At 39.2% G+C, this 26,928-nt stretch overlaps 1 protein-coding gene and 1 pseudogene across 1 annotated transcript; both read right to left on the bottom strand.

The window, feature by feature from the left end:
• Nucleotides 1-1,485: 1,485 nt before the first annotated feature.
• On the bottom strand, nucleotides 1,486-2,146 carry LOC102500925 (protein FAM136A). Its single transcript, XM_014585829.2, has one exon. The coding sequence runs from the start codon at nucleotides 1,897-1,899 to the stop codon at nucleotides 1,519-1,521; it is 381 nt and encodes a 126-aa protein (XP_014441315.1). The 5' UTR covers nucleotides 1,900-2,146; the 3' UTR covers nucleotides 1,486-1,518.
• Nucleotides 2,147-14,084: 11,938 nt separating this feature from the next.
• Nucleotides 14,085-15,502, bottom strand: LOC102476135 (succinate dehydrogenase [ubiquinone] iron-sulfur subunit, mitochondrial pseudogene; annotated as a pseudogene).
• Between the last annotated feature and the right edge of the window lie 11,426 nt (nucleotides 15,503-26,928).

The following is a 26,928-nucleotide window of genomic DNA, read 5'->3' as shown; positions in this document are numbered from 1 at the left end:
GAGTCCCAGACCAGCGATTTGAAAAACACACCAAGTGTGTGTATGTGTGTGCCCAAACTCTCAAGAGGAGAATGGAGAAGGGATTACGGTATGGCCTTCCCCTCAGGGTGGGGGAGGGGTAGTTTCTCACTTTCTCTTTCTCTCTGTCTCTCATAGGTGAGCTCGCATGCTTGCTAACAAAACCTAAAAAATAAACAAAAAATATCCCACCAACCTTAAGAGAGACAAAGATAGGTATTTTTTTTTTTAAGTGGGGGCAAAATTAAACTTTATTTTAAAAAAACCAAACCACTAGGAAAATATATCACAGTCTTGAAACAGCAAACAGACAGGCTATATTATTATTTCAAGTAATAATCTGACAAAAAGACAAGCAGGTCCTTATCGAAAGGACAAGGTGCCACCCTGGGGCAGGAACACTGCAGCAAAGGCCCCAGGCCAAAATGGTATTTGATAATGGGAGGCTGCCCCTCCTTGGCCTTTAGGGATTCCCAGCTGATCCTGGCCAAGTTGCTTACTTTTCCCCCCTTGACTTTTCTGTGGCCCGGGATTGTCTCTGTAGGACTCTGGGAACTCAGGAGGCTAAGTAAGCCATGCTAGGCTTAGGCTTCCTTCCATTCTGTTCCAGGAAAACGAGGTGTTCTAACTCTCTTACGTAACCAGCTGTTCCTCTTTTACTGTTCACTCTTGGAGACCAGTATATATCACAGTAACAATCCCCTTTCCTATCAAGGGGAAACTGCCACTGTAAGACTGTCTTGTCATTCTGTGTAGACAGCTTCAAGGCCAGTCAGTAAGAGGGACCCTCTGCATTCCACACTCACGTTGCTACCTGGTCTCCAGGCTGAAAGACGTGCTGTGTAAGAATTTGAAGAAATACATATCCACATCTGATGGCTAGTAAAGGATGTCCACAAAAAACTGTTTCAAAGTTGTTGTCCAAACTAATTTCCCTCCCAGCTCTGCATTTACAACCATATGCCCTTGTTTATATAACAAAACCAAGCAAAACAAAGACGGAGGAACCTTTTCCCCTTCTAAGTTAGTGTCTTCTTGAATTGCGTTTTACAGCTTACAAAAATGGTGCTTCTACACTACTGGTAAACAGGTTGGCAACAAATAGAAACACCTCCCCAAACGGCACCAGGTCACGGGCAGGTGAGAGGAGCCAGCCAGTATGTTGGTACCTGCAGGAAGATCTAGTTCCTTGGAGGGCTCTCCCTTGGTAAAAGGGAGAGTCCTACTGTCAGGACAAGCACTTGCCACTTGAAACTCAGGTTCTGAAACACTCTTGTGCTCTCTCTGACCCAAATTTTAGCACCAGTTTTTCCATTTCACTCTCTAGGATTAAAATATAAACAAACAAACAAAAGAACAGTATTTACAGGCAAGGGACATATGCCTTAAACTTGTTGCCATCCTTAATTTCTTCATAAACTTTGCTTAAGACTAAAACTTTCATTGCTCTTTTAAAAATAGATTCCTGCCCTCAGCTTCAAAGGTCACTGGCAAGGACTTTTATTTCCCCAAAGATGACAGTGATTCTTTCATCTTCCTGGTCATAGTCAGGATCAGGTGCACGTGGTCATCCATGTACCTGGACACGCAACTGTCCGGCTGCCGCTTCCCCTGAGGCTCCTTGCTCCCTGCGTCTATGGAATCTTTGGCTTTGTCATTGCAATGCGTGGTGCACCGGGCCAGGCAGTCCTGGAACTTCTCTAGCTCATTGGTCACCAAGGCCTGGGCTTGGACCAGAGGCACATGGCAGCGCTCGATGCACTGGTGAACCTGCTGCATGGATGCCTGGTTGTCCTCACAACAGCCTGCGCTGCACCGGAACAGGAGCCCCTGCATCTTCCGGATATTCTCTTGCTCCAGACTCTTCACCACGGAGTCCATGACTTACTGGCCATGGTGACCCTGCGCTGTGAGAGGAAGTATTTCTTACAACTGTTTTGGACTCAGGTATTTCTTACAACTATTACGGTGACAATTCATGAATCTGTGATAAGTCCATCCTCCTTATTATACCAAATGTACTTGTACGATACATCAGAATAAATTTATTTTACTTGTTACCAAGAAAAGAGACCAACTCAACATGATTTCTTCCACTTTTTTTGGAGTAGTTTTGCAATTTCAGTCACCTGGAACTAGCAGTATCCAGAATTTCTCCAAGTATGGATATGGGTTCCCCTGCCAAAATGCCACACCCAATGTGGCTCTGGAAAATTGGGTCAGGAATGCTTGGAACTGAATAAGGTACTATTTGAAATTATTCATTTGACCTACTTACATCTTTGTTTATCTAATCACAATGACTTTAGGAAGAGTTGTTTCATTTTCAACACGTTTCCTAAACTCTTAAATGCAATTTAAGAATAAGGCATCATAATTTCCAATAAAAATATTTATTTTGTAGTATCTTTTAAACCTTTTTGTCTAGAAAATTTATGTTGGTGTGTTTAGTCCTTTGTTTTATGTTTTATCTTGAAGGGATTGCTTACCTTGACTGGTATGACCATAATAAGTACAATAGTACTGTTTACTTTATTTTCCCTTTCCAGAAACAAAATGACAGTTACTATTATTTTAGATTTTTGCCTTAGGGCATGTATGCTCATCAGAGAGAGATAGAGACAGAGAAAGTGACCAATCACCCCACCCCGGGGGGGGGGGAACATGGCCTTGTTGCAGTCCTTTCTCCTCCATTCTGTCAGGATTCTAGGCATACACATACACATGCTTGGTGTGATTTTCAGGCCACCAGGTCTGGGATTTGAATCATGGAATTGGCTATGTGAGATCCAGCTGCCTTAACCACCATGCCACCTGCTAAAATATTTAATGAAATTGGAAACTTAGTAAATTCCTACTAGTCACTTAATGTTTCAGAGCTTCATAATATTATGTCTTCATAGATGTTACAGAGCTGTATAACATGTTTGCAAATTAATTTACTTTCAGATAATTTCCCACTTAATACTACATAAAACTTACTTTTAGCTCTGATTTGTATTAGTCTTATTTTATTGAATTATTTTACTTTTTTTGTTCTTTTGAGAGAGAGAGAGAAATAATGAAAAGTATTTCTGACAGGGTCTTATGTTTCTCTCCCTGCCCACTTCCCCAGTTAGGTAGGATAACAGGAATGCTACCAAACCCAGTTTCTTTAGGTTGGTCCAGGATCCAAACCCAGGCCTACTGTATGATCTCAACCTCATGAAGAGGTGCTCCACACTTACCACCACTACAGCTGGGCCCTAGTCTTTTGATTTTATGATTGTCCTAAGAGTCACAAGTTAACAGAGTGATTGCTTTTTGTTTGTTTTGTTTATTTCTTTCTTTCATGAGTGAAAAAAGAGAGAAAATGAGATACCACCCCTATTATGACTCCACAATCCACCCCCAGCCCTCAGCTAGACTTGGATCATTGGCAAAACCATGCCTGGAATATACTCAGGGAGGGTTTCAGACTTGAACCAGAAATATCCCCATGTGGCAATAACTCAGCATTACACTTGCCACTGTTCTATTACCTGGTCCTCAGAATTATTGCTTTTTTTCTTTTAAATACTTATTTTTATTTATTCACTCATTATTTTATTTGACCAGAGACAGAGAGAGAGAGAGGGAGGCGGAAAGTGAGAAAGCAAGTCACTAGGTCTGGGACTCGAACCATGGTCAGACATATGGGGGTGTTCAATACCTTAACCATGACACCACCTGCTGGCCCCCATAACTGTTGGTTTTAACCTTAGCTTCAAGTTCTTATTCCATTCAGCTTCTCATCCATAACAAAATCTGTTATCTTCCATCTGCTTTTACCTTTACCTTGATGAGTTCTCAGAAGGGGCAGATGAGGAGCACTGAGATAATTACAAGATAGGGAAAAACTCCATTAATACAGATCATTGTTACAGGTTACCATTCTCTATTTAGGTTAAATATATGAAGGATAGTGAAAAGTATTAATGTGTAAAAGAAGTTAAGGTAGAAGAGTGGAATATCTGCACATCACACAGACTGTAGACACCCAGAGTAATAGTTCTTAATCCTGGTTGAATAATCTTAGCACCATCTGGGGAACTTTAAAATACCCATGCTCAGGTTTCACCCCGTATCACTTAAGTCAGAGTTTCTGGGGATGGGATTCCATCGGCGATTTTTCTTTTTAAAGTTCTCTAGATGATTCTAAAGAGCACTGGAGGTAGAGAACACCTAGATGGTAGGGAAAAAATTGTATTTGTGCATTTTGCACAAGGCCAACTACACTTTGAGCACTCATTAAACATTAAGGATTCCTCTATTGGACTAGGTCTTTTAGTAACAGATGAGGCCTCAATTAGGTAGCTAGCCACTCTATTCTGTAGTGCTTTTAGTTTTCAAGTTTGCACAGATAAGATGAACAGTATCCATGACAACGGCAGATGTGATTCATCCATTCCCTCGCTTTCAGTTCCTTTGGGACATTCTGTTCCCCAGGATGACATTTGGGGCAGCTCATATACTCTCTCAGCCATCTGGCATAGCAAGTAATCTGAACACTTCTTTATCTAACAACTTTTTCACATTACAAACTTATGCCTTATGCATGATATCAATTCACAGACACTTATAAAAAATGCTACAGTATTTGCATGGTTACAATAAAGTACATTGACTAATTGACTCTTTAAAAATTTACTGAATACTTATTGCATGACTAATACCTGAAGATTGATCCTTGCTTTCAAGGATGTTATATTCTAAGTGATGCTTGTACTCTATTTTATACCACTAGATCTATTTTATGATTTAGGTTCTCATGCATATTGAGGGTACTATATTATCAGGGTTCTCTAGAGAAACAGAAAAAATATATGTGTGTGTGTGTGTGTGTGTATAGTCATATATATAGTCTCACTATAGGTTTGTGAAGGGCCTTGAAATACTCAAGAGAGAGAGAAAGGATCCCCCAGAGGAGGTGGTCCTACTGCAGTCCCTTCTCCTCCACTCTCCTGGTTTGAGCATGCGTGCACATACATGCACCTGGCATGTTTTTCAAGCCAACTTGGACTTGAACCAAACAGTTGGCTTTTTGGAACCCAGCTTGTCTTAGCTACTATGCCATGGGCTGTCCATATCTATCTATCTATCTATCTATTATCTATCTATCTATCTATCTATCTATCTATCATCTATATAGTCTTTCCTTTCCTTTCCTTTCCTTTCCTTTCCTTTCCTTTCCTTTCCTTTCCTTCTCTCTTTCTTTTTCTTTTAAGGAGGTGGGCCATGAGCCTGTTGAAGTTGGGAAGTCCAAATCTGCAGTGGTGGCTCACAGACTTGTGACCCAAGAGAGCTGATGGTGCTGAAGAAGTCTGAAGACTTTGTTGGAGAATTCCCTCTTGCTTAAGGGAGCTGTTTTTTGTTGTTGTTGTTATTGTTTTGTTTTGGTGTTATATTCAGTCCAACAGCCTGGATGAGTGGAGGGTAACCTGCTTACTCAGAGGTCACTGATTTACACGTTAATCTCACCCCAAATCACTCTCAGAAAGTTTACACATAAAATTAATCCTCACAGGAATTTGGAGTCGAGGACGTGGTGGTGATAATGATGATGATGATAGGTATAATGAGTGGTTACATGTGCCCCATACTCTGCTATTTAGTTTATACTCTTTAATCCTCAGAATGACCCTGTGAAGAAACTATTGCTAATGTTTTTTGTATAGATGAGGAAAATGAGACTTAAAGTTAAATAGCTTGCTCTAAGTCACACAGTTAGTAAGGTTGATTCTGCAATTTAAACCTAAACCTGCCTGATTTATACTCTTGTCTTTAACCACCACAAAGCTTCACAAAGTATTTTTAGCTTTTTAAAAAAAATTTTTTTATTTGCCAAGGTATGTGCCCTCAGTGAGACAGAGAGAGTGTGCAAGAGGGACAAAGTACCTCCCGGTGGGGAGCGTAGTCACACTGTAATCTCTACCTCTCCATTTATCTGTCCTGTTGGGATTTTGTATACACACATGCCAAAGTGGTTTTTGTTTGTTTGTTTGTTTTTCAAAAGAGATTTTTGCTATAGGGTGCATGTGCATGCTGAAAAAACAGAGAGGCGGAAAGCAAGAGATCACCCGCCAGGAGGAATGGCCATGCCACAATCCCTTCCCCTCCATTCTCCTCTCAGGATTTTGGGCATGCACACATGGCCAGTGTGATTTTTAAGCTGCTGGGTCCAGGATTTCAAGTGTAGTCAGCCATATGGGAGTCCTGTGATATAATAATTATGCTATCTGCTGGCCCTAGTTTTTTTAAATCTACCATTCTCTGAGGTATCCTTTAGCAGGGAATGACACCCTGTTGTACCTTAAAACAATTTTTCATTATTTGCAATATTTCATTTGAAACAGCATTTGAAATGCTATGGGCAATTGCATTCTAATGGGCTAAATTTAGAGCAAAAATGTGTCTTTGTCCATGGGAAAAATTTCATTAGAATTAAGTGTACCTCTGCTCCTGAGTATTTAAAGGGAAGAGGAAGACACTTCTCACTATAGGTTTATGAAGGGCCTTGAAATACTCAAGTGAAAATACTCCAAGTAGAGGTATTGTTATGCTGACTTAAGTAATTGAGTCAATTAACTTTAATCCCTCTGAACAATGTAAAATGTTAATATAACTTTGTGGGCCTCTTAAGTTAATTGTTCAGGTCATGTTAGTGCATAAAAGTAATGTTGTCAGGGGAGCTGTGCTGAAAATCAGTTAGCATGGGAATCATGACTGTACCCTTCACGAGAAAATCATACATAAATTATTCTTCAGTATAGTACCTTCTTATCTTTCATGTCCCTGGTTCACTCAACATGTAGTTTAATTAATTATTTAGTTAACCTACAGTCATTCATTTAAAAACTTTTATTGAGCAAACTTCTAATGTGTCAGGTGGTTAATTATCACCTCCTTGGAAATTTATAAAGCAGATTCGCACACATCATTTACTTTGTCCTTCCAAGATGGAAAGTACTCATTCTTTTGGCTATTTACACTCATTGCTATTATTATTATTTTTTCAAACAGGGTCTCACTATGTCATGATCCTCCTACCTAAGTCTCTGAACAGCTGAGACAACAGATACATACCACCACACTTGGCTTTTGGGGGAAGGCAGGAATCGAACACAGACCTCTCACATGGCATCAGCCTGCCAAGTTGCACAGTAGGCAGTCTGCTTTCCCATACCTAGGCCTATACCATGTCCATGTTTCTACTCCTTGTCTCTATTCTATAAGGCACGTGTGCTCACTGGAGAGAGAAAGAGAGAGAGAGAACCCAGGGGGAAGACCATGTTACAGTACCTTGTCCTCCATTCTCCTCTCAGGATTTTGGATCTATACCTGGGCTGGATGTGTTTTCCAAGGTACTGGGTTTTAACTCGAACTACACATTTGGCCACGTGGGAGTCAGGTACTTTAACTACCATGCCATCAGCTGGCCCTCTGCTCCTTACTTTTGCTTAAACATAATTGTACCACTGAAACTGAAAATCTAGGTTTCCTTCAGAAACAACTTCAAAATTGCTTGTTTCCAAAATATAATTTTCACTGGAAAATTCCTGCTTGGTTCTTCCCTTTTAGTGAACAAAATTGGTTTTCATCACCTGTAATTCTTCAGTTGAATGCATCAATATATTTATCCTTGTAATTTCCTTTAGAAAGTATCAATTATCAGTTAGAGTATCAGGTTTTTGGAACATTACTTCTGAGGAGATATTATGTGGTAGGAAGAATAAATTATTAAAATTTACCTTGGTATTTAAGTGAAGTGTTAGACATGGTATACTGTTACATATGGGAATATCATATTATAAAGGCAAGTGAGAGTATTTAGAAAGAGAATTCAAATCTGACCAACTATATAGTTCATCAAACAAAATACCGTAAACTGAGTGGCATATAAAATAGAAATTTCTTATAATGGAGGCTGGGAAGTCCAAGGTCCAGGTGCCAGAAAATTTGTTCATTGGTGAGGCCTTGCTTTCCAGTTCATGGGTGACTCTAGCCGTGTTCTCACATGGTGAAGGGATGAATGTGCTCCCTCAGGCCTCTTTAATAAGATCACATTCTTAGTCCATTTGTATTGTTATAACAGAATACCATAGACTGGATAATTTATATAAACAATAGAAGTTTATTGGCTCATGATTAGGGAGGCTGGCAAATTCAAGGCTAAGGCGCCAGTATCTGGTGTAGGCCTTCTTGCTGCACCATCACATGATGGAAGGCGGAAAGGCAAAAGGGAATGAATGTTCTATCAAGCCCTTTCATAACTGCATTAATTCACTCATAGGGGCAGAATCCTCTTGACCTAAACACTTCCCAAAAGGCCTATCCTCCCAACACTAGTGGACGGGGGATTAAACTTTGCAACACGAATAATTTTTTTGGTAAGATTTTGCCATAGGGTGTGTGTGCTTACCAGAGAGAGACATAGAGAGACAGTGGAGGGAAAGTGAGAAATCACCCCCGGGGGCTGGGGAATGGCCATGCAACTATCTCTTCTCCTCCATTCTCCTCCTCAGATTTTGGACATGGACGCACACGTGCCTAGCGTGATTTTCAAGTCATCGGGTCCAGGACTTGAATCTGTCATGTGGAAGTCCAGTGCAGTGCCATAACCACTACGTCACCTGCTGGCCACCTGCTGGCCCCTCAACATGAATTTTTGAAGGGGACAAAAGCATTTAAACCATAGCAAGTACCAATCCCATTCATGACTAAATCATCTACTAGACGTTCCACCTCCTAATACTGTCATTTTAAGGGCTAGGATTTCAGCATATACATTTTGAGTGAAATAAACATTTTGATTATAGCACTAGCCAGCGTTTGCCTCTATATACAGAACAACAGCAGCTGGACATGCCTACGACAAATGTAAGGTCCCTTTCTGAACTAGCCCATATCCTTTTTTAAAAAAATTTTTGCTAAGGGCACATGTCCTTGTCAGAGACAGAAAGATAGAAGGAAAGTGAGAAAATAGCCCCGAGGTGAAAAGCCATGCTCCCTCTCCTACATTCTCATCTCGGGATTTTGGACATGAGTGCACATGCACCCTCCATGTTTTCCAAGGCTCCAGGTCTAGGCTGCCAGCCATGTGGAATCTAGCTTCCTTAACCACCGCATCATGACAGCCTGGCCCTTTCCTTCTCCTTATTAAAGGGAAATATTGTGTTCATCTTTTCCCATATCATGCTATGCACTGCCTTGGAAAAAGCTAGCAATTAATTGCTGACCCGAAGTTTATTTTAGAATGAAAACATGCTAATCTTTATTGCGTGATTGATACATTATTTCCTTCCTTCCCTAAAACATTGGACACTACTTATTTGCAAGGCACATTCCCACAGAAGGAAGATACCAGGTTAATTTAGTTAAACTTAAGTGTTTGTTGTTGTTGTTGTTGTTGTTTTTTAGTTTCATAGGGCATGTGCGCTTGTCAGAGAGGGAGGACAGAGGGAGAAAGAAAGTGAGACTTCGACCTCCAGGGGGGATGGCCAAGCCACAATCCTTTCTCCTCCTCCTCTCTCCTCTCAGGATTTCAGGCACACATGCACACGTGCCTGGCAAGGTTTTCAAGCCGCCATGTCTGGGACTCAGACCATGAAGTTAGTCATGGTTATCCTGCCTTAACCACTAGCTGGCCAAAACATAAATACTCTTACAGAAAATAAAAAACATTTGATAACATTTACTGAATACTATCTATGTGCTACTCATTATTAAACTCTTGTTTAATTTTTATAACTCTGTGGCTAGCTACATTTTACAGATTGGAAAACTGAGGCTTTGAGAAGTGAATGCTGCTGATGTCACATAGGTAGTAAAAGATGTTCCTAAGAGTCTCATTTACTGATAAACCCCAGATTCCACCATGCTACTCTATGTGCTATTCTACCTCTGTGATATACGTGTTAGTATAGTCTACGGATGGTCCCTGACATATGATGACTTTTAATTTTTCTGACTTCATAATGGTGCAAAAGTGATACAAATTTAGTAGAAACTGTACTTCAAATTTAAAAATGTGATCTTTTACCAGGGTAGCAATATGCGGTATGTTATTCTCTCTGAAGCAGCCATGAGCTGCAGCTCCCAGTCAGCACACACTCACAAGGGTAAACAATACTCTATGTAGTCTGTTGCCAGTGTTAAAAATACTGTTTTTGCATCTCATCATCTAGGTAAAACACCCGTTTTCAACTTAGTATATTTTAAACTTACAATGGATTCATTAGGATATATAACCTTATTATATGTTGGGGAGCGTCTGTCATTTTCCTAGTTTAAATAGATTTGGTTCTGTGATGAAAATATTGTTATTCCAGACCTATGTCCCCTCCAAGTATTTTCATTTTAATAGTATGTTATTTATTAGAGATCAGTGTAAGTATGATACTATTTTGGGGTGTTAAAATGTTTTAAAAAGTTTTATTCAATTTTCTCCATGAGGAAGAGAGATAGAGACAGACACAGAAAGACACTGCTCTGAACAGGGTCTTGATGCTGCATCCAGCCTCAGCCTTCCACCAGCCTTGATCATGGGCAAGCATGTGCCCAATGTCCTTGGGACGGTCTCTGCACTGGAACCAGGAATCTTTGCATGTGAATTGCCTCACAGAATGTTAGAGTCTACTGCTGTGTCACTGTCGCACCCCTGGATGCTAAAATATTTGGATATCTTATTTTTTTCCTACTGAGAAGAAATCTTTATAGATTTCCTGTTTAAATATCTATATAAGATCACTATGCTGTTATTGCTGTATGTTTTTGTTGGGATATGTGGTAGTTCTTAGATGTTAATATTTTATTAAATTTGAATCAGAAATAGGGACAGCTGAATACAAGATCCACATTTTAAAGTTGCAATTTGAGAAATAGTTTAATACGGCTGAATAGAGAGCCTATGAGTGTGCAGAGAAGTACGATGTGGTTGAAAAGGTAGCTGAGGACTGGTTTGTAATATAGCCTACATGCAAGTCTTGTTAGAAAAGTGCTGCTTTTAGCCATTGAATGAATACCCTATGCATCAAAATGTGTTCATACTTAGGGAGTACCTGGCATACAGTAGGGACTTATCAAACTTTGAAGTAATATGAGCACTAGAAACACTACAAAGGTTTAACAGAATTAAGAATGACAGAGGCGCCAGCAGGTGGCATGGTAGTTAAGTCACTGGACTCCCACGTGGCTGACTGCGGTTTCAAGTCTTAGACCTTGTGGCTTGATTTCTCACTTTCTCTCTCTCTCTTTCTCTCTCTCTGCTGAGCATGCATGTACTGTAGCAAATTTAAAATAATAATAATTATAAATAAAATAAATTCTTAAAGAAAAAAAAAGAATCATACAGACCTGGAGATGGCATGGGGGTTATGTCACTGGACTCCCACATGGCTAATCACAGTCATGGACCCAATGGCTTGAAAGTTACGTTGGGTGCGTGTGCATGCGTGCCCAAGATCCTGGGAGGAGACTGGAGAAGAAGGAACTGCAGCATGGCTATCCCCTGGGGGATGATTTCTCACTTTCTCACTATCTCTGTCTCTCTCTCTGACAAGTACACCTGTCTTAAGGCAAAAACTTCTAAAAAAACAAATCACAGCAGGATTAATGTTGTAATAGCACCCCATTTTTTAAGTAGGAAGACCAGTTTGGGGAAAATATAAAGGAATATTGGAAAATGATCAACTTTGAATTAGATATTAGTATGAAAATTTTCTGGAAAAACATTTAATGCTTTTCTTAGTGCACAGGGAGTGATTCAATGAGTGCTGACAAATGGAAGAATGAAAAGTGTACATTATATATATGCATGTGTGCGTTCACAATGATCATCCTGGTAAATAAGAGGAAAGCAATGAAAATTTTAAATACTTTCACATTAAACTCAAATATGTTCATTCTTTAACTTTCGAAAAGCCTAATGGAAAGTTAAATTCAACAAAGCTTATCCTTTAATCTTTATTCACTGCTGTTAAGCTTTTTGACTGCTTCCTTGAAATCTCAAGCTCCCCGATGCAATACTGTAATAATTTTGGGAAGAAAATCTGAAAGATGATGTTGAAGAATAATTAGCACTTAACTGGATGTGAATGCAAGCATGAAGCAAGGTCCCAGGAGTGGCAGATATGGAAAAGACTTGATGAAAAGAAAAGTAATGAAGATCAAAACAACAAAAGATAGCATTTTTTTTTTTTTTAAGACTTCAGGTTCTAATGCCTTTGAAACACCAAGAAGTTTTGAATAGCTGACTGGCTTGTGGAATACTTCAATTCTTCTGCCTCATTTATTTGGCTTGGAAATTTAAAATCAATCTTGAGTCTAAAGATTCATTCACTTAGCTTAATGTTTTAAGGTTCATCCATGTTGTAGTAGGTATTGATTGGTATTTTAATTTTAATCTGCTTGTTAAATTTTTTTGAATAATTATTTTATTTATTTGCTTATTTTTTCATTTGACCAGAGAGGGAGGGAAACACCACCTGCCAAACCCTTGTTAATTATTTTTTTGTATGTGTGTGCAACATAGTTTCTTTATCTATGCATCAGTTTATATACATTTGTTTCAATTCCTCTTCTAGACTATTATGAATAATGCTGTTATAATTATTTGTTTGCAAGTTTTTGTGTGGACGTATGTTTTCATTTCTCTTCAGCACATAACCAAGATGGTCAGTTTTATAGAAAACCATGTGTTTCATATTTTGAGGAATTTCCAAACTGTTTTCCAAAATGTCTTCCCCATTTTATATTTCTATCACCACAGAATAAGGTATTCAATTGTTCCATAAATTTGTCAATACTTGTTATTGTCTTTTTATTATTTTTTAAATAATTATTTTATTTATTTATTTATTTATTTTTTCCAACTTGACTAGAGAGAGAGGGACAGTGAGAAAGTAAGCCACCAGGTCCAGGATTCGGACACATGGGAGTCCAGTGCCTTAACCACCACATCCCGTTATTGTCTTTCTAAAAACATTTTTATTATAGCCCTCATAGTGAGTATAAAGTACCATATTGTGATTTTGATTTGCATTTCTCTAATGAATAATGATGTTGAGTATCTCTTCATGTGCTTATTGACCATTTGTAGCTTTCTATGGAAAAATGCCTATGTGTATTCTTTGCCCATTTAGAAATTGTTTTTAATTGTTGAGTTGTGTAATTTCTTTATGTATTCTGAATAGAAGCCCTTTGTCAGATATATGATTTGCAAGTATTTTCTCCCATTCTTTGAGTTTAGGCATGCATGCACACATGCCCAGCATATTTTTCAAGTCATCAGGGATGGAATTGAAACTGTGGTTGACTACGTGAGATTTGACTCCTCATCCACTATGCTTAACTGCTGCACTATTGGGCTGGCTTGTATTTTTACTATTGTGATAGTATTGTTTACAGCACAAAATTGAAAATTTTGATGCCTTTCAACTTATTATTTTCTTTTGTTACTTTTCCCTTCAATGTCATATCTAAGAAATCATCAAGTTAAATTTTAGGTACTTATTAGACCTCAGGACTCATGTGGCAAATAGTCCACATGAGTCTGGACTTCAGAGGTAAAATCAAATGAGATAGAAATCAAAGAGTAATCCATAGACAGTATTTAAATCCTGGATGTGATGGGACCACTCAGGGAGTGTGAAGCAGATGAGTCCTAAAGTATACAATTTATAATCATTGTCCATAGCATTGGAATTCAGTGTGTGTTCAGGACACTGTTATAAACCACCAATAAAGAGACCCTAAGTAGCTGAAAATAAACACTAACACTGCCCAGTTTGGGGAGGATAGATAACTTCCTAGAAGAGTTTGTGAGATGATGTCTATTCTGTTGCCACTACAGTAAAACAGACCTTACAGAAATAAACTGGAGTAGAGTTTACATATTCTTAATTTTCTGTTAATAAAATAGTGTAACATTTATTCCTATTTTTTAAAATGATATATACTACATTCATGGAAAATCAAGACCTCTGAAGGAATTCTAAATTATGTTCAGCTCTGAACTGGTTATTAAGTCATGTTTGGCATGGCAACAGTCAAGCTGAAGCTTTCTGCTCCTTATAGACTGCCATTGTTTTCTTCATTTCATTAATAGCTTTCCTTGGGACAGGTCCTTGTGCAGTTCATGATGGTATGACAGTGGTACAGACAGAAAGGATCCCACAGGTTGACCAGGCCCTTCTCTGGGAAATTGTGTCTGGAGTCAATCATCCACCAATAGGCATGCATAAGAACAGCAGGTCCCAAATGTTTGTCTCCATTCCAACAATAGCTGGGACAGCAGGTGCTGCAGCAGGCACAGAGAATGCATTTGAAGAGTCCGTCCAGTTTCTCACGATCTCCTATGGACTACAGATACAGCTGCTTTCCTTCATGGGACGCAAACTTCTTCAAATAAGGCTCAATGGATTTGTTCTATACATAAAAGTTGCTCAAATCAGGAACAAAATCCTTTATCACATACATATGTGGAAGAGGATAGATTTCTGAGACTTTATTGAGGTTGGTGTCAATCTTTCGGGTGTAAAGTCAGAGTGTTGCCTCCATTGATGTTCACGGCATAAGGCCTGCTGATAACTTCTCTGCTTGATCTTCTGAAGATTAAGGTTAAATCCATTTCATTCTTTTTGAGAGGCTTTTGTTACAGGGCGCATGCACTTGTCAGACAGACAGAAAGTGAAAAATCACCCCCCGGGGGGGATGGCCACACCGCAATCCCTTCTCCTCCATTTTCCTCTCGGGATCTTAGGCATGCACACACACACACACACACACACAGCATGAGTTTAAGCGACAGGGTCTGGGACTCAAACCGCAATCGACTACATGGGAGTCCAACGACGTAGTCATTACGCTGTCTACTGGTCCCAGAATCCATTTCATTCTTAATATTGATGAAAACATCCAATACCATTGACCACACTTATTCAGATTAATTTCATAAATCTGTATACCAGGTTTATTTCTAGGCTTGTTTGGGTCGCATAGGCAGATGGCAAGTTCTCTGATTCGGGGAGCAGTGGCTGTAGCTGTCTAGGACACAGGCAGGCTCGCACAAGGCTTGTGGCCAGGAACCGACACCTCCAGGAGACCCCGACCGCCATATTGACTCGTGAGGTCAGCCCCACGCTTAACTCTGAAGTCATTCTCCCGGCGCGGGCGCCCGAGCTTGGGCCCACGTGGAATGTGTAGCTCGAGGATCCTGTTCTTAAATTTCTAGGACACTTTTATCCCCACAATTACTCCTTGCTGATCAAATGCCTGCATAAGATGTGTTTCCCCGTCAAAGTGACGGACACAGTCCATTCCAGTTTGTCTAAGGTGACGATGAATTCAGTAGAGAAGAACAGGCCCAGGGAGTCCTTGGCGGGACTGGCCCAACCAGCGCGCTGCCACGCTGCGGAGGTGGCGCGCCTCTGCAGGACCCTCCCATTCTGTGAGCCGCTGGGGCCATCGCTCTTACCAGCCAGACTTAGAGATCAAGAACTCGACTTCTTTAAAGTGGCTAGAGATGCCAGGTACTCCATTTATCCTAACTTCTACTGTTACTTTTTTTTTTTTTTTTTTAAAGAATTAACTTTATTTATTTATTTTAACTTGATGAACGAGAGGGAGAGTGAGAAAGCAAGCTGCCAGGTCCAGGCCTCTAACCTTGGCCGGCCATGTGAGAGTCCAGGTCCCTCTCTGGTTAACTTTATTATTTTTTTTAAGAGGTTTTTGCTATAGGGCGTGTCTGCTCGCCAGAAAGAGAGAGACAGAGAAATAGAAAGAGAAAAATCACCCCCTCGGGGGGTTGGCCATGCCGCAATCCTTCTCCTCCATTCTCCTCTCAGGATCTTGGGAACCCACGCACACGTGCCTGGCCTGAGTTTAAGCCACCGGGTCCGGTACGTGAACCGCAGTGAACTATATGGGAGTCTGGCGACATAGCCATTATGCTAACTGCTGGTCCCTCTGGCTAACTCTTAAAAGTGAGATACTCAACTACCACCTAGACCAGGAAGTAGCTGCCCAATGCTTGCTCCTTTTCTCACATTATGAATGAACCTTATGTGGATGCATCTGATTGGTGGAACTAATCTGCAGGTATCCTAGATGCCTAGAATGATGAGAATATGGGTTTTCTGAATTTTATCTTGGGATGGCAAATCTCACAGTGGAGAAACTCTTAAAATGTGGACTATATTAAAAGATAATATGAGGTCGTATGTGAGAGGCCTTCACTATAATGTGCCAAGGACACTAGTCAGTTGCAGCACTTCTTGGTTATCTGTTTATTTTCTTCAGATACTATGTAGTTTATAATTAATATCAAAGTTCATCTATTTGGATTTTCTCCACCCAAATATAACATAGGGCTAACTATTCATGAATTTATAAATTTATCAGCTAAGCAGGCCTTAATGCTTGGTGATAAGCTGCTACACATGTAATTTTACACACATTTAAAAAAATTTTTATTTAGCTTTATTTATTTATTTATATATTTTTATTTGACCAGAGAGGGACAGAGTGAGAGAAAGTGAGAAAGGAAGCCACCAGGTCCAGGACTAGAGCCATGATTGGCCATGTGGTAGTCCAGCATCTTTAGCCACCATGCCACCTGCTAATCCCCATACTTTTCAATATACATGAGCAACCTAGTAATCTTACATTAAGCATGGATAATTTCTCTTAATAGAGAATGAAATTTCATGATACTCACTTAATGAGATCTACATACATTATTTTTATCTTGGGGTATCTGGAAAAGATGTTACCATGAAGATATAATATGCATGAGTTGTTATAATAAATCATTAAAGTAGCAACTTAATGGCGCTTGAATAAAAACAAGAAGTTCGCCTTGCTTAGCTATTGATTTTTTACTCAACTGATTTTCAACTCAACCTTGTTGAGACATGATTTACATAAAATAAAATAAGCCCTTTACATGTTTAAGTTTTGACAAATATATCTGTCTAAATATTTACCAACTGCAATAAAAATACAGAACATTTCCATAACCTCCGAAAGTTCCATCACGTCTCTTTACATCATCTTTACCTCTCCATCTCTAAAGAGCCTCTGATATAATTTCTGTCTCTATAGATATTGATTTTTTTCAAAATATTGAGGTATAATTTACATGCAAGATAATGTGTCCATTATAAGTGTGTAGTTTGTGATAGCCATGGATTTTCCAAAAGCATAATTATCTTCCCTGTAATATTTTGCTTGTGAATTCTCAGCTGTAGTTATTGCATTTGAGAGACCTTTCCAACTATTTGGTTATATAGGAAAGCACTAATTAAGTTCTCTTTGTTTTCTACACTCAGATACACACGATGATTTTGTACTACCTACACACACGTCTAAGTGATATAAAAATATTTTTGATCCATAAACTATTTCTATAAAATTGCATTTAGAAAGGTCAGAGAGAGCAGATATAAAGCTAAGCTACACTAGCCCAAGTATGGTAGATGCTGCTATGTGGCACCCAAGACCACATGGGAGACCCGGTTTCCAATTCCTAACCCACCTTGCCTATCATCACAGTTACTTGGGAGGCTCAGGTAGGAGGATCATGACAGAGCAAGACCCTGTCTTAAAAAAGAAGAAAAAAATAAAAAAAAAAAGTAAGCTGTTGAGTTAGAACCTAGCTATTAGCTCTGCCACAAATGCATGTCCCAAACTATGAATAATAATGATATTCCCAACTGATCACCCCTATAAAATGATTTTAGCAGAAGGCATTATATAAATCTTTAGTAAATGTGTGTATGTGTATGTGTGTGTGTGTGTGTGTGTGTGTGTGCGTGCGCGTGCATGTATATATACACACACACACACACAGAGTTGGTGATTTAATGTTAGATATGTGTGAGAGAGGGTGGATTCAGTACATGTTATTCAGGGACTTCTGCTAAGGGGTACAATTCTGAAAAAGTTTATTTGAAGCTATTAGCATGTTTTATGAGCTATTGATTTCTAAATGTCTTCCAGGTTGGCCAGAGAATCAGATTTTAAAGGAAAATGCCAGCTAATTCTTTTTAGCAGGTAAGATGGATAATGGTTTAAATATGGTCCAGTTCCCTGAATATGGCGTAAATAGGATTGTTTTCCACAGTGTGTAACCCCTATTTGCACATGAATTTCTGTAATAAATTCTGGCAAGCAAAGTCTTGCAACTTATACATTTGGAGCTCCTTAGAAAAATTTCAGGAAGGGAATCCTGAACTTTAAAATTTGCAAAATAAACAAGAATAGCAATTGTACAATCAATCAATAGCCATCGTGCCATCTATTTTTTTTTTAAACCAACATAGATTGTGAGTTTATTATGTATGAAGCATCCTTTGGCACCATGGTGTTACACAGATGAAGAATGGCTTATACTCTAAAGGTCTTTCTCTGAGCAGGCAGTAGAGTAAGAGCATTAAATGAACAATTAAACATAGGGTGCTAAGTTCGAGGAGAGAAATATGTCCAGATGGCATGGCAGCATGGAAGAAGAACACTGGATTTAGGCCAAGAGGATCAGAAAAACCTACCTTAAAAAAAAAAAAAAAAAAGAGGTTCTTGCCATAGGGTGTGTGCGCTCGCTGGGAAGAGAGGGATGGGGGAGATGGAGAGAGGGAGAGGGAGATATACAAAGATGATGAGAGGAAAAGTGAAAAATCAACCCACTGAATGACCACTCTGCAACCCCTTCTCCCCCATTCTCCACTCTGCAACCCCTTCTCCATTCTCCTCCTGGGATCTCGGGCATGCATGCACATGCTCTGGCATTATTTTCAAGCCACTGGGTCTGGAAATTAACTTGATCCTCCACTGGGTATGTGGGAGTCCAGAGACATAACCACTATGCTGGCACCACCAGAAAAACCTTTCTAAAAGTGATATTTTTGTCTTGTCAAGGAGGACCAGCAAAAGTTAACCAGGTAGAAGACTTAGAGTCTGTTTGGCTATATCTCTAAGCAATCTCTCATTATTAAAAGTAAAAAACGTAAGATGCTAGAGAGCTTCAAGTCTTTTTTGTTTTTTCCTCCTGCAGAGATCTCAATAAGAAAGATATTCTCCATTATTCTAAAGGTGTTTTTCTATTACCAGCCAAACAAACGAACAAAAAAGTCAAAATGGGAAAAATAAAAACTAAACACTTGAATTTACTCTGGCACATGAGACAGCCTCGGTTCTTTCTATCACTGGGTCTTGACCTTAGAACTGTGCCTCCTGCCTTTTTCCCAGCTGTCCAAAGTAGACAAAAGAGCCCAAGAACTGAAGTCCAAAGAAAGATGTTGGCAGAGTATCTAGCCATACATTCAAAGCAGTCATGTGTTTCCATGCTTCTGTCTGTGTGAGCCCCCGCCCCCCCCTCTGTCTTTGTGAGCCCCCGCACCCCCCCCCCATTTAAGTGACTATTAATTCTCAGTAGAAACTGACTGGCAATCGATAGTAATTTGTTTATATGGTGCAAAATACATTTCATAATTAATTGATTGCATTATATCTGTCTCCCATTATAAAATCTTGCTTCATTGGAGAAATGCTTGAAGTTTGATGTGATTTGGAGCAAAAATCATACCAGTATGTTGAGGTCTCAGAAATTTGGATTGTATTTCAAAAGTAATAGTAGGTGATCAACTGATGAATTTCAGGGAGAGTGGAGAGAGAATATAATATTTGAATTTAGAAAAAGTCTTCTGGCAGCAGTGTGAAATACAGATCAGTGTCTTGGAAAGTGATGAGAGAGACCACTTATGAGCTATTAGGTAATGAGGGACTAAAGTAAGGTAGTGGGAGAGCAAGAGAGGACGTGATTTAGAGAGAGAGAAACAATGACTTTACGTAGTGACAAAGTCAATGTAAGGTGTTGTGTGTATGTGTGTGTAGCTGGATGTTAAGTGGTGGAACCAGGATTTTGAACTCCAGAGCTTGTATACTTAATTTGTAGTTTAGACTGCCTACTATGGGCCCCTGAAGTTCAAAGGAAAAACAACTCAAAGCGTATGGGAGTTACTTCAAACTCTTAAACTTGGCCGTGTTGTTCCATGATATTTGGAGTCAGAATATCTAGGATGTAACCATGACTCTGCTTTAAAGTCCTTAGTTTTATGACCTCAAATGAGTAAGTCAGTGTCTCTAAATCTGTTTCTTCATTTGAAAAAAAAGGGATGATAATATAAATGTACAGTGTGATTGTGGGGATTAAATGAAATAGTTTGCAAGTGCCTAGGACAATGTTTAGCTGTATAAGGTATCCTGGAGAATGTTGTTTATCTTCTGAGTATTGAGGAAGTAAAGATGAAATTTACAGGAACAGGGGAGTGAGGTAAAGCAAGCAACACAAAGTCTCCTCCATGAGCTCCCCACCCCCAATCCTTTAATCAGTAAACACTCTTACATGTGTTCTTTGTTGTGACAACTCCTAACTGGGAATGATAAAAACAGAAATTAAAACAAAAGAAACAGGAGCTCTCGAGTTGATTCCAATACTTTCATTTCTTTTTGTTAGTGATGTGGCAGGAATTATTGAATTGGGCAGAAGGCTATAAAGCAATTTCCTAGGAAATGTCTCCCAATTAAAAGACTGTGGGAATCTAAGATCTTCAGGGTTTAGGACAGGAAGGAGGGCTGAGGAAAACATGTTTTCAGTTCCCTGTGAGCGAGAACAGAACAGAGACTTAGGACACTACACCTTATGTCTGTTCTGCCTTGCCTTTACCCCCGTGATGTGATCAGAACTCTGCAAGACCCCTTCAGATGTGACTCCTGGACCTTGGACCTCCAAACTATGAGCTGAATAAACCTCTATTTTTATAAATCACCAAATTTCAGATACTTTTCTGTTATTAACAGCAAAACAGACTTGAACACCACCTAGGAGGAGAGAAAAATGGGGGTGAAAATGGTTAGCACACTGGGCTCTTGTGATAAGCACTGTTTTGCCATGTGAATCTGGTTTTGCATTTGACATGCTAAACCTTAGTACTCTTAGACACTGAGCAAAGTGGGTAGGCTGTCGAAGGTGACAGCCTCAATTTCATGCTTATTACCAATTCTTCTTCCACATTGCAAGAATAAAGGATGGAGATCAATGTTCTTATCCTTGACTTTCCTCTATCAAGTTTCCCCACTTTCAGTTTTCTATAAAGGCACAAAGCTTTTTGTGACAATAAAAAGCTCTAACAACATCTTTTGATATCCAAAGTTATGAGAGTGATATTTCACTATTTCAGTGGTATTTCATCTTAACACTCTTCTGCCCTGTGGCTGCACTATGTGGGAGGAGACTACTGCTCTCGTAATGATTAACCAGTGACTGGCTCATTCTGTAATTGGAAATGCAGCACAATTTTGAGGATGCTAAAGCAGCTTTAAAGTCCTTCATATATGAACAATGTTTTCTCACAATTTGGAGAACCTACTTGTTTTCATATAAACCTCTGAGGTAGTTATTGTCACTGCCATTCTGAAGATGAGAATGTGGAGCTTTGATAATATCTAGAAGGTCATAGTGGAAATGATTGGCCTGGTCAAGATGAGAATTCAAAGTCTTCATTTTATTAAATTATTGCCCTTTGAGTCAGTTAATTATGGCAACACATGGAATTACCTAGGAAAAGGTGTTAAGTGAGATAGGCATAGAAGGCCATTGATGCCAAAAGCTGGAGGACAAAAAGAGTCATTATTCATGCAACAGACGTAGTTTATGCAATGATCTTATGCTGCTAAGGAGAAGTAAAATACAGACTTTATATATATACACAAACAAAATCCTTGTTGGCCAGAACTGTAGCACACAAACATATTTGCTTTGTTATTATTATTTGTGCACCATTACTGAATACTGTCTTCACTTTTAGGTTTGTCAAATGATTCTATGTTGACTCTTATCACTAGTAGAAACCCCCAAAGTAGAGTTGGTGTTCGCATGAGCAGCATGATGTTTCTGTATTTCACACTCAGAGGGCAAATGCTAAATTTACACAGGCAAAATAAGATCAAAGTATGATAGAGGACTCAACAATATTATCCTGCTTTTCCTTTTTTGAATTTTATGAGCTATATTACTCTATAGAAAGAGAACATTGAAGGTGAGAACAATAGAGATTCATCTATTAATTTACTTGAGTTCCTGATGTAGTAGTTAAATAAGGGTCTTTGCATATTAAATATGTGAATCATAGATGAAATCTGAGGTAGGGTCCAAAGATAAGGTCAGACTTTATAATCCAGAGAAGAAAATTATTTTACTTAGCTCTGATGCAGAAGATTTAAAAGGAAGGCCCTTGTTTTCCCATTCTAATTATCATCCCATTCCAGAGAGATAAAAGTGAATAAAGGCAGAAGGAATGGTCATAACGTTATTGGAGAATAGAGTTAAGGCATCACTGAGTGCTAGCCATAACATAGCTTATGGACAGACATGGGCAAGGCTAACCTATGGTAGAGCAATAGCATGTTTAATGTCATGTGTGGACAAATTGGGAAATAGGTAGATATTTCTCACTCTATGGTAAGGGTAAGAACAATTGTAAGTAAGCGAGAGTGAACGCATAGTAGATGTGGAGAAAACCTCAGGAATCCCATGTCGAGCCAAAGTGGTGCCCAGGAAAATTGTCTAGCTGGTCCTCTTCCTCTTGAGGAGAAGATCTTCTATGAGACTATTCAAGTGTAGAAGTCCATTTTTGTTGAATTTTTTCTGCATATCTGAATAATTAATAACTGAATTTTGGGGGAGAAGGAGAGAAAACAGGCTGGGCTAGTCTCCTCCTTTCTTTTCCCATGGTACTTTGCATTATCCGTATAGTTGTGCTTATCATATTGCAGTTGTCTATGTTCTTACGTATAGCCCCCTGCAGCGTAGGCTCTCGGAGGGCAGGGGTCTTGCCTGGCTTGTCCATGTGGTATCTCCAGGGTCTGACTAATGTTCTTAGCACTTAACATACCAAACGGTTTTATCTGTCCAAGGGAATGAATAGATTAAAAGAAGAGTATACAGGTCAGAGACAATTTTGGGTTCCCAAATTGAATTCTACTGGTACTTTTTGAGAGGCATATAGTTTATAGTTAAATAAAATTTTATATATATATATGTGTGTGTGTGTGTGTGTGTGTGTGTGTGTGTGCGTGTGTGTATGTGTGTGTGTGTTCTCTGGGCTTAGTTTGCTTAGGTTCCCCATCCAGTTCTGTCATCTCCAAGACGTGTTATCACAGGGTGTTACTTAAGGTTACCTGTGGATGGGAACAGTGATACCCATTTATGTTAGGGCTAGGGACTGAGTTTGTTGCATGTGTAGAAAACCCAAATACAAGCACTGTAAATAGAGTAAGTGTTTATCTTTTACTTTGTAATGAGAAGTTGAGGTGGTCCAGGGCATAGCAGATCTACTATGTAAACATGACCCATCTCTTTCCATCCTTTCCCTCAGCCATCCTTGGAATACGCCTCTTACCATGGTGACTTTAGGGGCTCCAGCTATTCCCTCTTCTTGCTCTGCCCTCAGGAAAAAGGAGGTGAGCAAAAGTAAACCCCCATGCCAGCAGAACTTGCCATCTTTCAAGGAGAGTTCTCAGGAGTCTCAACTACACACTTCCATTTTATATCTTGCTGGCCAGAACTGCATCATGTGAGTCCCCCATCTGAATGGAGTCTGAGAAATATGCTTTCTTTCTCTTAGCTGGACACATTGCTAACCCCATAATAAAGAAGGAATATGGTGGTAAGAAAGAAGTAAAGAACACATACTAAGTGGGTAACTAACAATATTGGTGATGAGAACACACAGTGAACACTCAGTAAATGTGGTGGTGGTACTCACATATAAAATAGACTTGGCATCCTAATTGAGCCTGTGTCTAATATAGAACTGGTGGTGATGGAGTCTGGGATACTGAGTTCGCAGGAGGTACCTTCTGGGTGGCTTCCCAGCTCATGGATAATGACTAATGCAGACACAGCACTTACTGTGGACCTCAATCTTTTTTTTTTTTTTAAGAGAGATTTTTTGCTGTATGGTGCGAGCGCTCCTTGGAGAGGTAGAAAGCAAGAAATCACCCCTCACGGCGAATGGCCATGCTGCCATCCCTTCTCCATTCTACTCAGGATTCTGGGCACATATACACATATGCACTTGGCACGAGACCTCGATCTTTATATATTTGTGTGTGTGTGTGTGTGTGTGTGTGTGACACACACACACACACACACACATACAATACTCATTTGACCCTTACCCAAAATGAGACGTGGGTACAGCTGTTTCACTTTGTTGATGGGAGCAATAGAGAGTTAATTATGGTGATTAAGTTCCACAACTGTCATGTGGTAGAGCTTGGTAAAATTTGAGCTCAAACAGTTTGCCTTTGGAGTCTGTGCTCTTGAATACCAACATAAGGGAGAGAATGTTTTCCAGTAAAAGTGAATCAAGAAAAAATTAGCAACTCACTAACTCCAAACATTTCTCAGTTCTCTGGATGGAATATGATAACCATGGAATCTTACAAATTTCATTTAAACTTGTGTCTCTGTGACATCGTGTTCAAAATAAGGAGAATAAATAGCAGATGGTAATATCTGTTGGAATATAAACCCAATAAGGGAAAGGACTGCCATTTTTCTGGCTGCAGGAAGTGCCTAATTTAGTGTCTCAAATATTATGTGACTACTTGGCAAATCACATTTGTTAGTGAAGCCTACAGTTTGACATTCCCAGTTAGCAAGCCTCACCATATAAATATGCTTCAGTTTAAGAGCTTCCTTTACAGATGGAACTGAAATTCTCATCTTCAGTCAAAATGAGAATATGCTACTTAAAAACTCTTTAAAGCCAAATAATCACCAACCAACTTGTAATTATCCAATAAAAGGCATATACAGTCAGATTGCATGCATGTATGAAGACACACATATACATATGTATGTATTTTACATGTATATATTGTAATCATTCATGCTTATAAAAGAAAAAAAAAATCTGTTGGGAGCTGTGAACATACCCAGGCATCCTTCAAGGAAGACACAGATGGTAGGTACTGACAGCTTATGAATAAGTGCGTGTTATCTATAAGAGGTCAGACAAACAAAGCTTTGAGCCATTCCCATGTTAGAATGAAGGCAATTCAAATGCAAATGGAAAGAAAGGGGGAGTTAGCAATTACTGCAACTGGACTCGTCAGTGGTCAAAATAATTGTCTATATTAACCCTGTCTGCAAAGGGAAGTGAGGAGACACTTATCTTTTTGCTTTCTCTTGCCAACCTATAATATTCTAGCAGTGAGGTGAGTGGCATCTGTAACTGTTCCTGATTGGTGGCTTTCCCATCCCATGACAGAGTAGGGTACTCAGCAGGTGGGTTTTTAGTTCCCTGAGCTGCAGACTGGAGGATGTTTCTACTATAATTAACCCCTGGAGGCAGCTTTCTCTCTTGGTCCCTTCCCTGTGTGTTGAATGCCAACAATGTTGACCCTTCACTCTGCCCTCAAAGAAGCCCTTCTGCCCGGTCTGGTGGCTACTACTTTCTGCCATGCACACCAGGAATCAGTAAGTATTCCCCAACGAGTTTGCATTGTTTCCTGTGGGCTTTGTTGCGGTGGTGGTTGCTCTTTTCTTCATGTTTGGACCAACTGTTCTAAAAATGACTGTGGGGGTGGGATGAGAGCTGCCAGTCCCCCTCGGGCCCTCCATGATATATATGGGCTGCTTCATCAGCTGCAGTTGTCTGTGGGGTCAGAGGGTCATTCGCTGCTCTTAGGATGGGGAGAAAGAACTCCATTATGAAATAAAGTTCCATGAAGAATATCATCTCTTGTAATGCATTATTAATGTTGTTATTGCTATGATTAGAGCAACAATCTTAGCTGGACAAACTCATGGAAGTTTTGGAAATCAACTGCCTTTCAATTTCAGGAGAGAAGAGAAGCTTTTTCATCTTGTTACTGCTTTGTCGTTTTTGAAAATGTACAATTCCCATGAAAATGTGTATTTTCCCCAAGGCTAGTAGGGACAGATGAGTGAAAAAGGACAGTGTTGCTTGCATGTTTTCTTTCTAAAAGTAAGTTTTACTTGGTATATCTTGTTAAAACTTCATAGGAGATATTCACTGGTATTTAGAATTTTTAAAATATCTACACCTTAAACTCTTTATAAAAATGTATTTTCATGGAATTAGAATTTGTCAGCAAGACTATTCAAATGTATTTCCATGGTGACAGGATAAAAAATATTAAATAGGGTAGTCAAATTTGATTTTCTAATTATTAAAAACAAATGGCTAATTATGTACTTTTGGGTATTTCAGTTCTTAGTATCTATTTTTTCTTTAGGAACTTGCATACCTCATTAATTTGGATGGTATTAATCAGCAATTTGTTTTAGCATAGGCTGCATGAAATTTTCTAGTCAGCTCTTTAATCAATAATCGAGAAAAGAGATTGAGGAAACCAGATGATATAAAGAGTGTTTCAACGAATCATGAGAATGTACTATTTTTGACTATTCACTCATTCTCTATCCAGAAATATTTTGAAAGCAAATTTGCATTGAAGTAACCTGGTGGTTAAAAGGTTTTCACTTTACCTATTATTTCATTAAGTACATATGCATGGAAAATATATTTTGTCCCAGGGAAGTGTGCTAGGCACTGGAGATCTCAAAATGAATGAGAGCAGTCTGTCTTCAGAGAGCTCCAAGTTCAGAGACTTGATAGCAAGGAAATAAACTAAAAGTAGCTGATGTTCTTATACCTGTTTGAACTGTCATGTAGGTCATGGCCTACTGGAATCAAAAAAGGCTTAGTGATTTACTCAGGAGGAGACATTTCAGTTGGATCTGGGGAAGAAATAAAGGTTTTATGGTAATACAGTAAGCGAATAGTACATGGGGCAGCAGGA

Source organism: Tupaia chinensis, unplaced genomic scaffold (assembly GCF_000334495.1).
Source record: "Tupaia chinensis unplaced genomic scaffold, TupChi_1.0 Scaffold000094_1, whole genome shotgun sequence".
In the NCBI taxonomy this organism is placed as follows: domain Eukaryota; kingdom Metazoa; phylum Chordata; class Mammalia; order Scandentia; family Tupaiidae; genus Tupaia; species Tupaia belangeri.
Note: the sequence above shows the minus strand (reverse complement) of the source record. Positions and strands in the feature narration are given on the sequence as shown.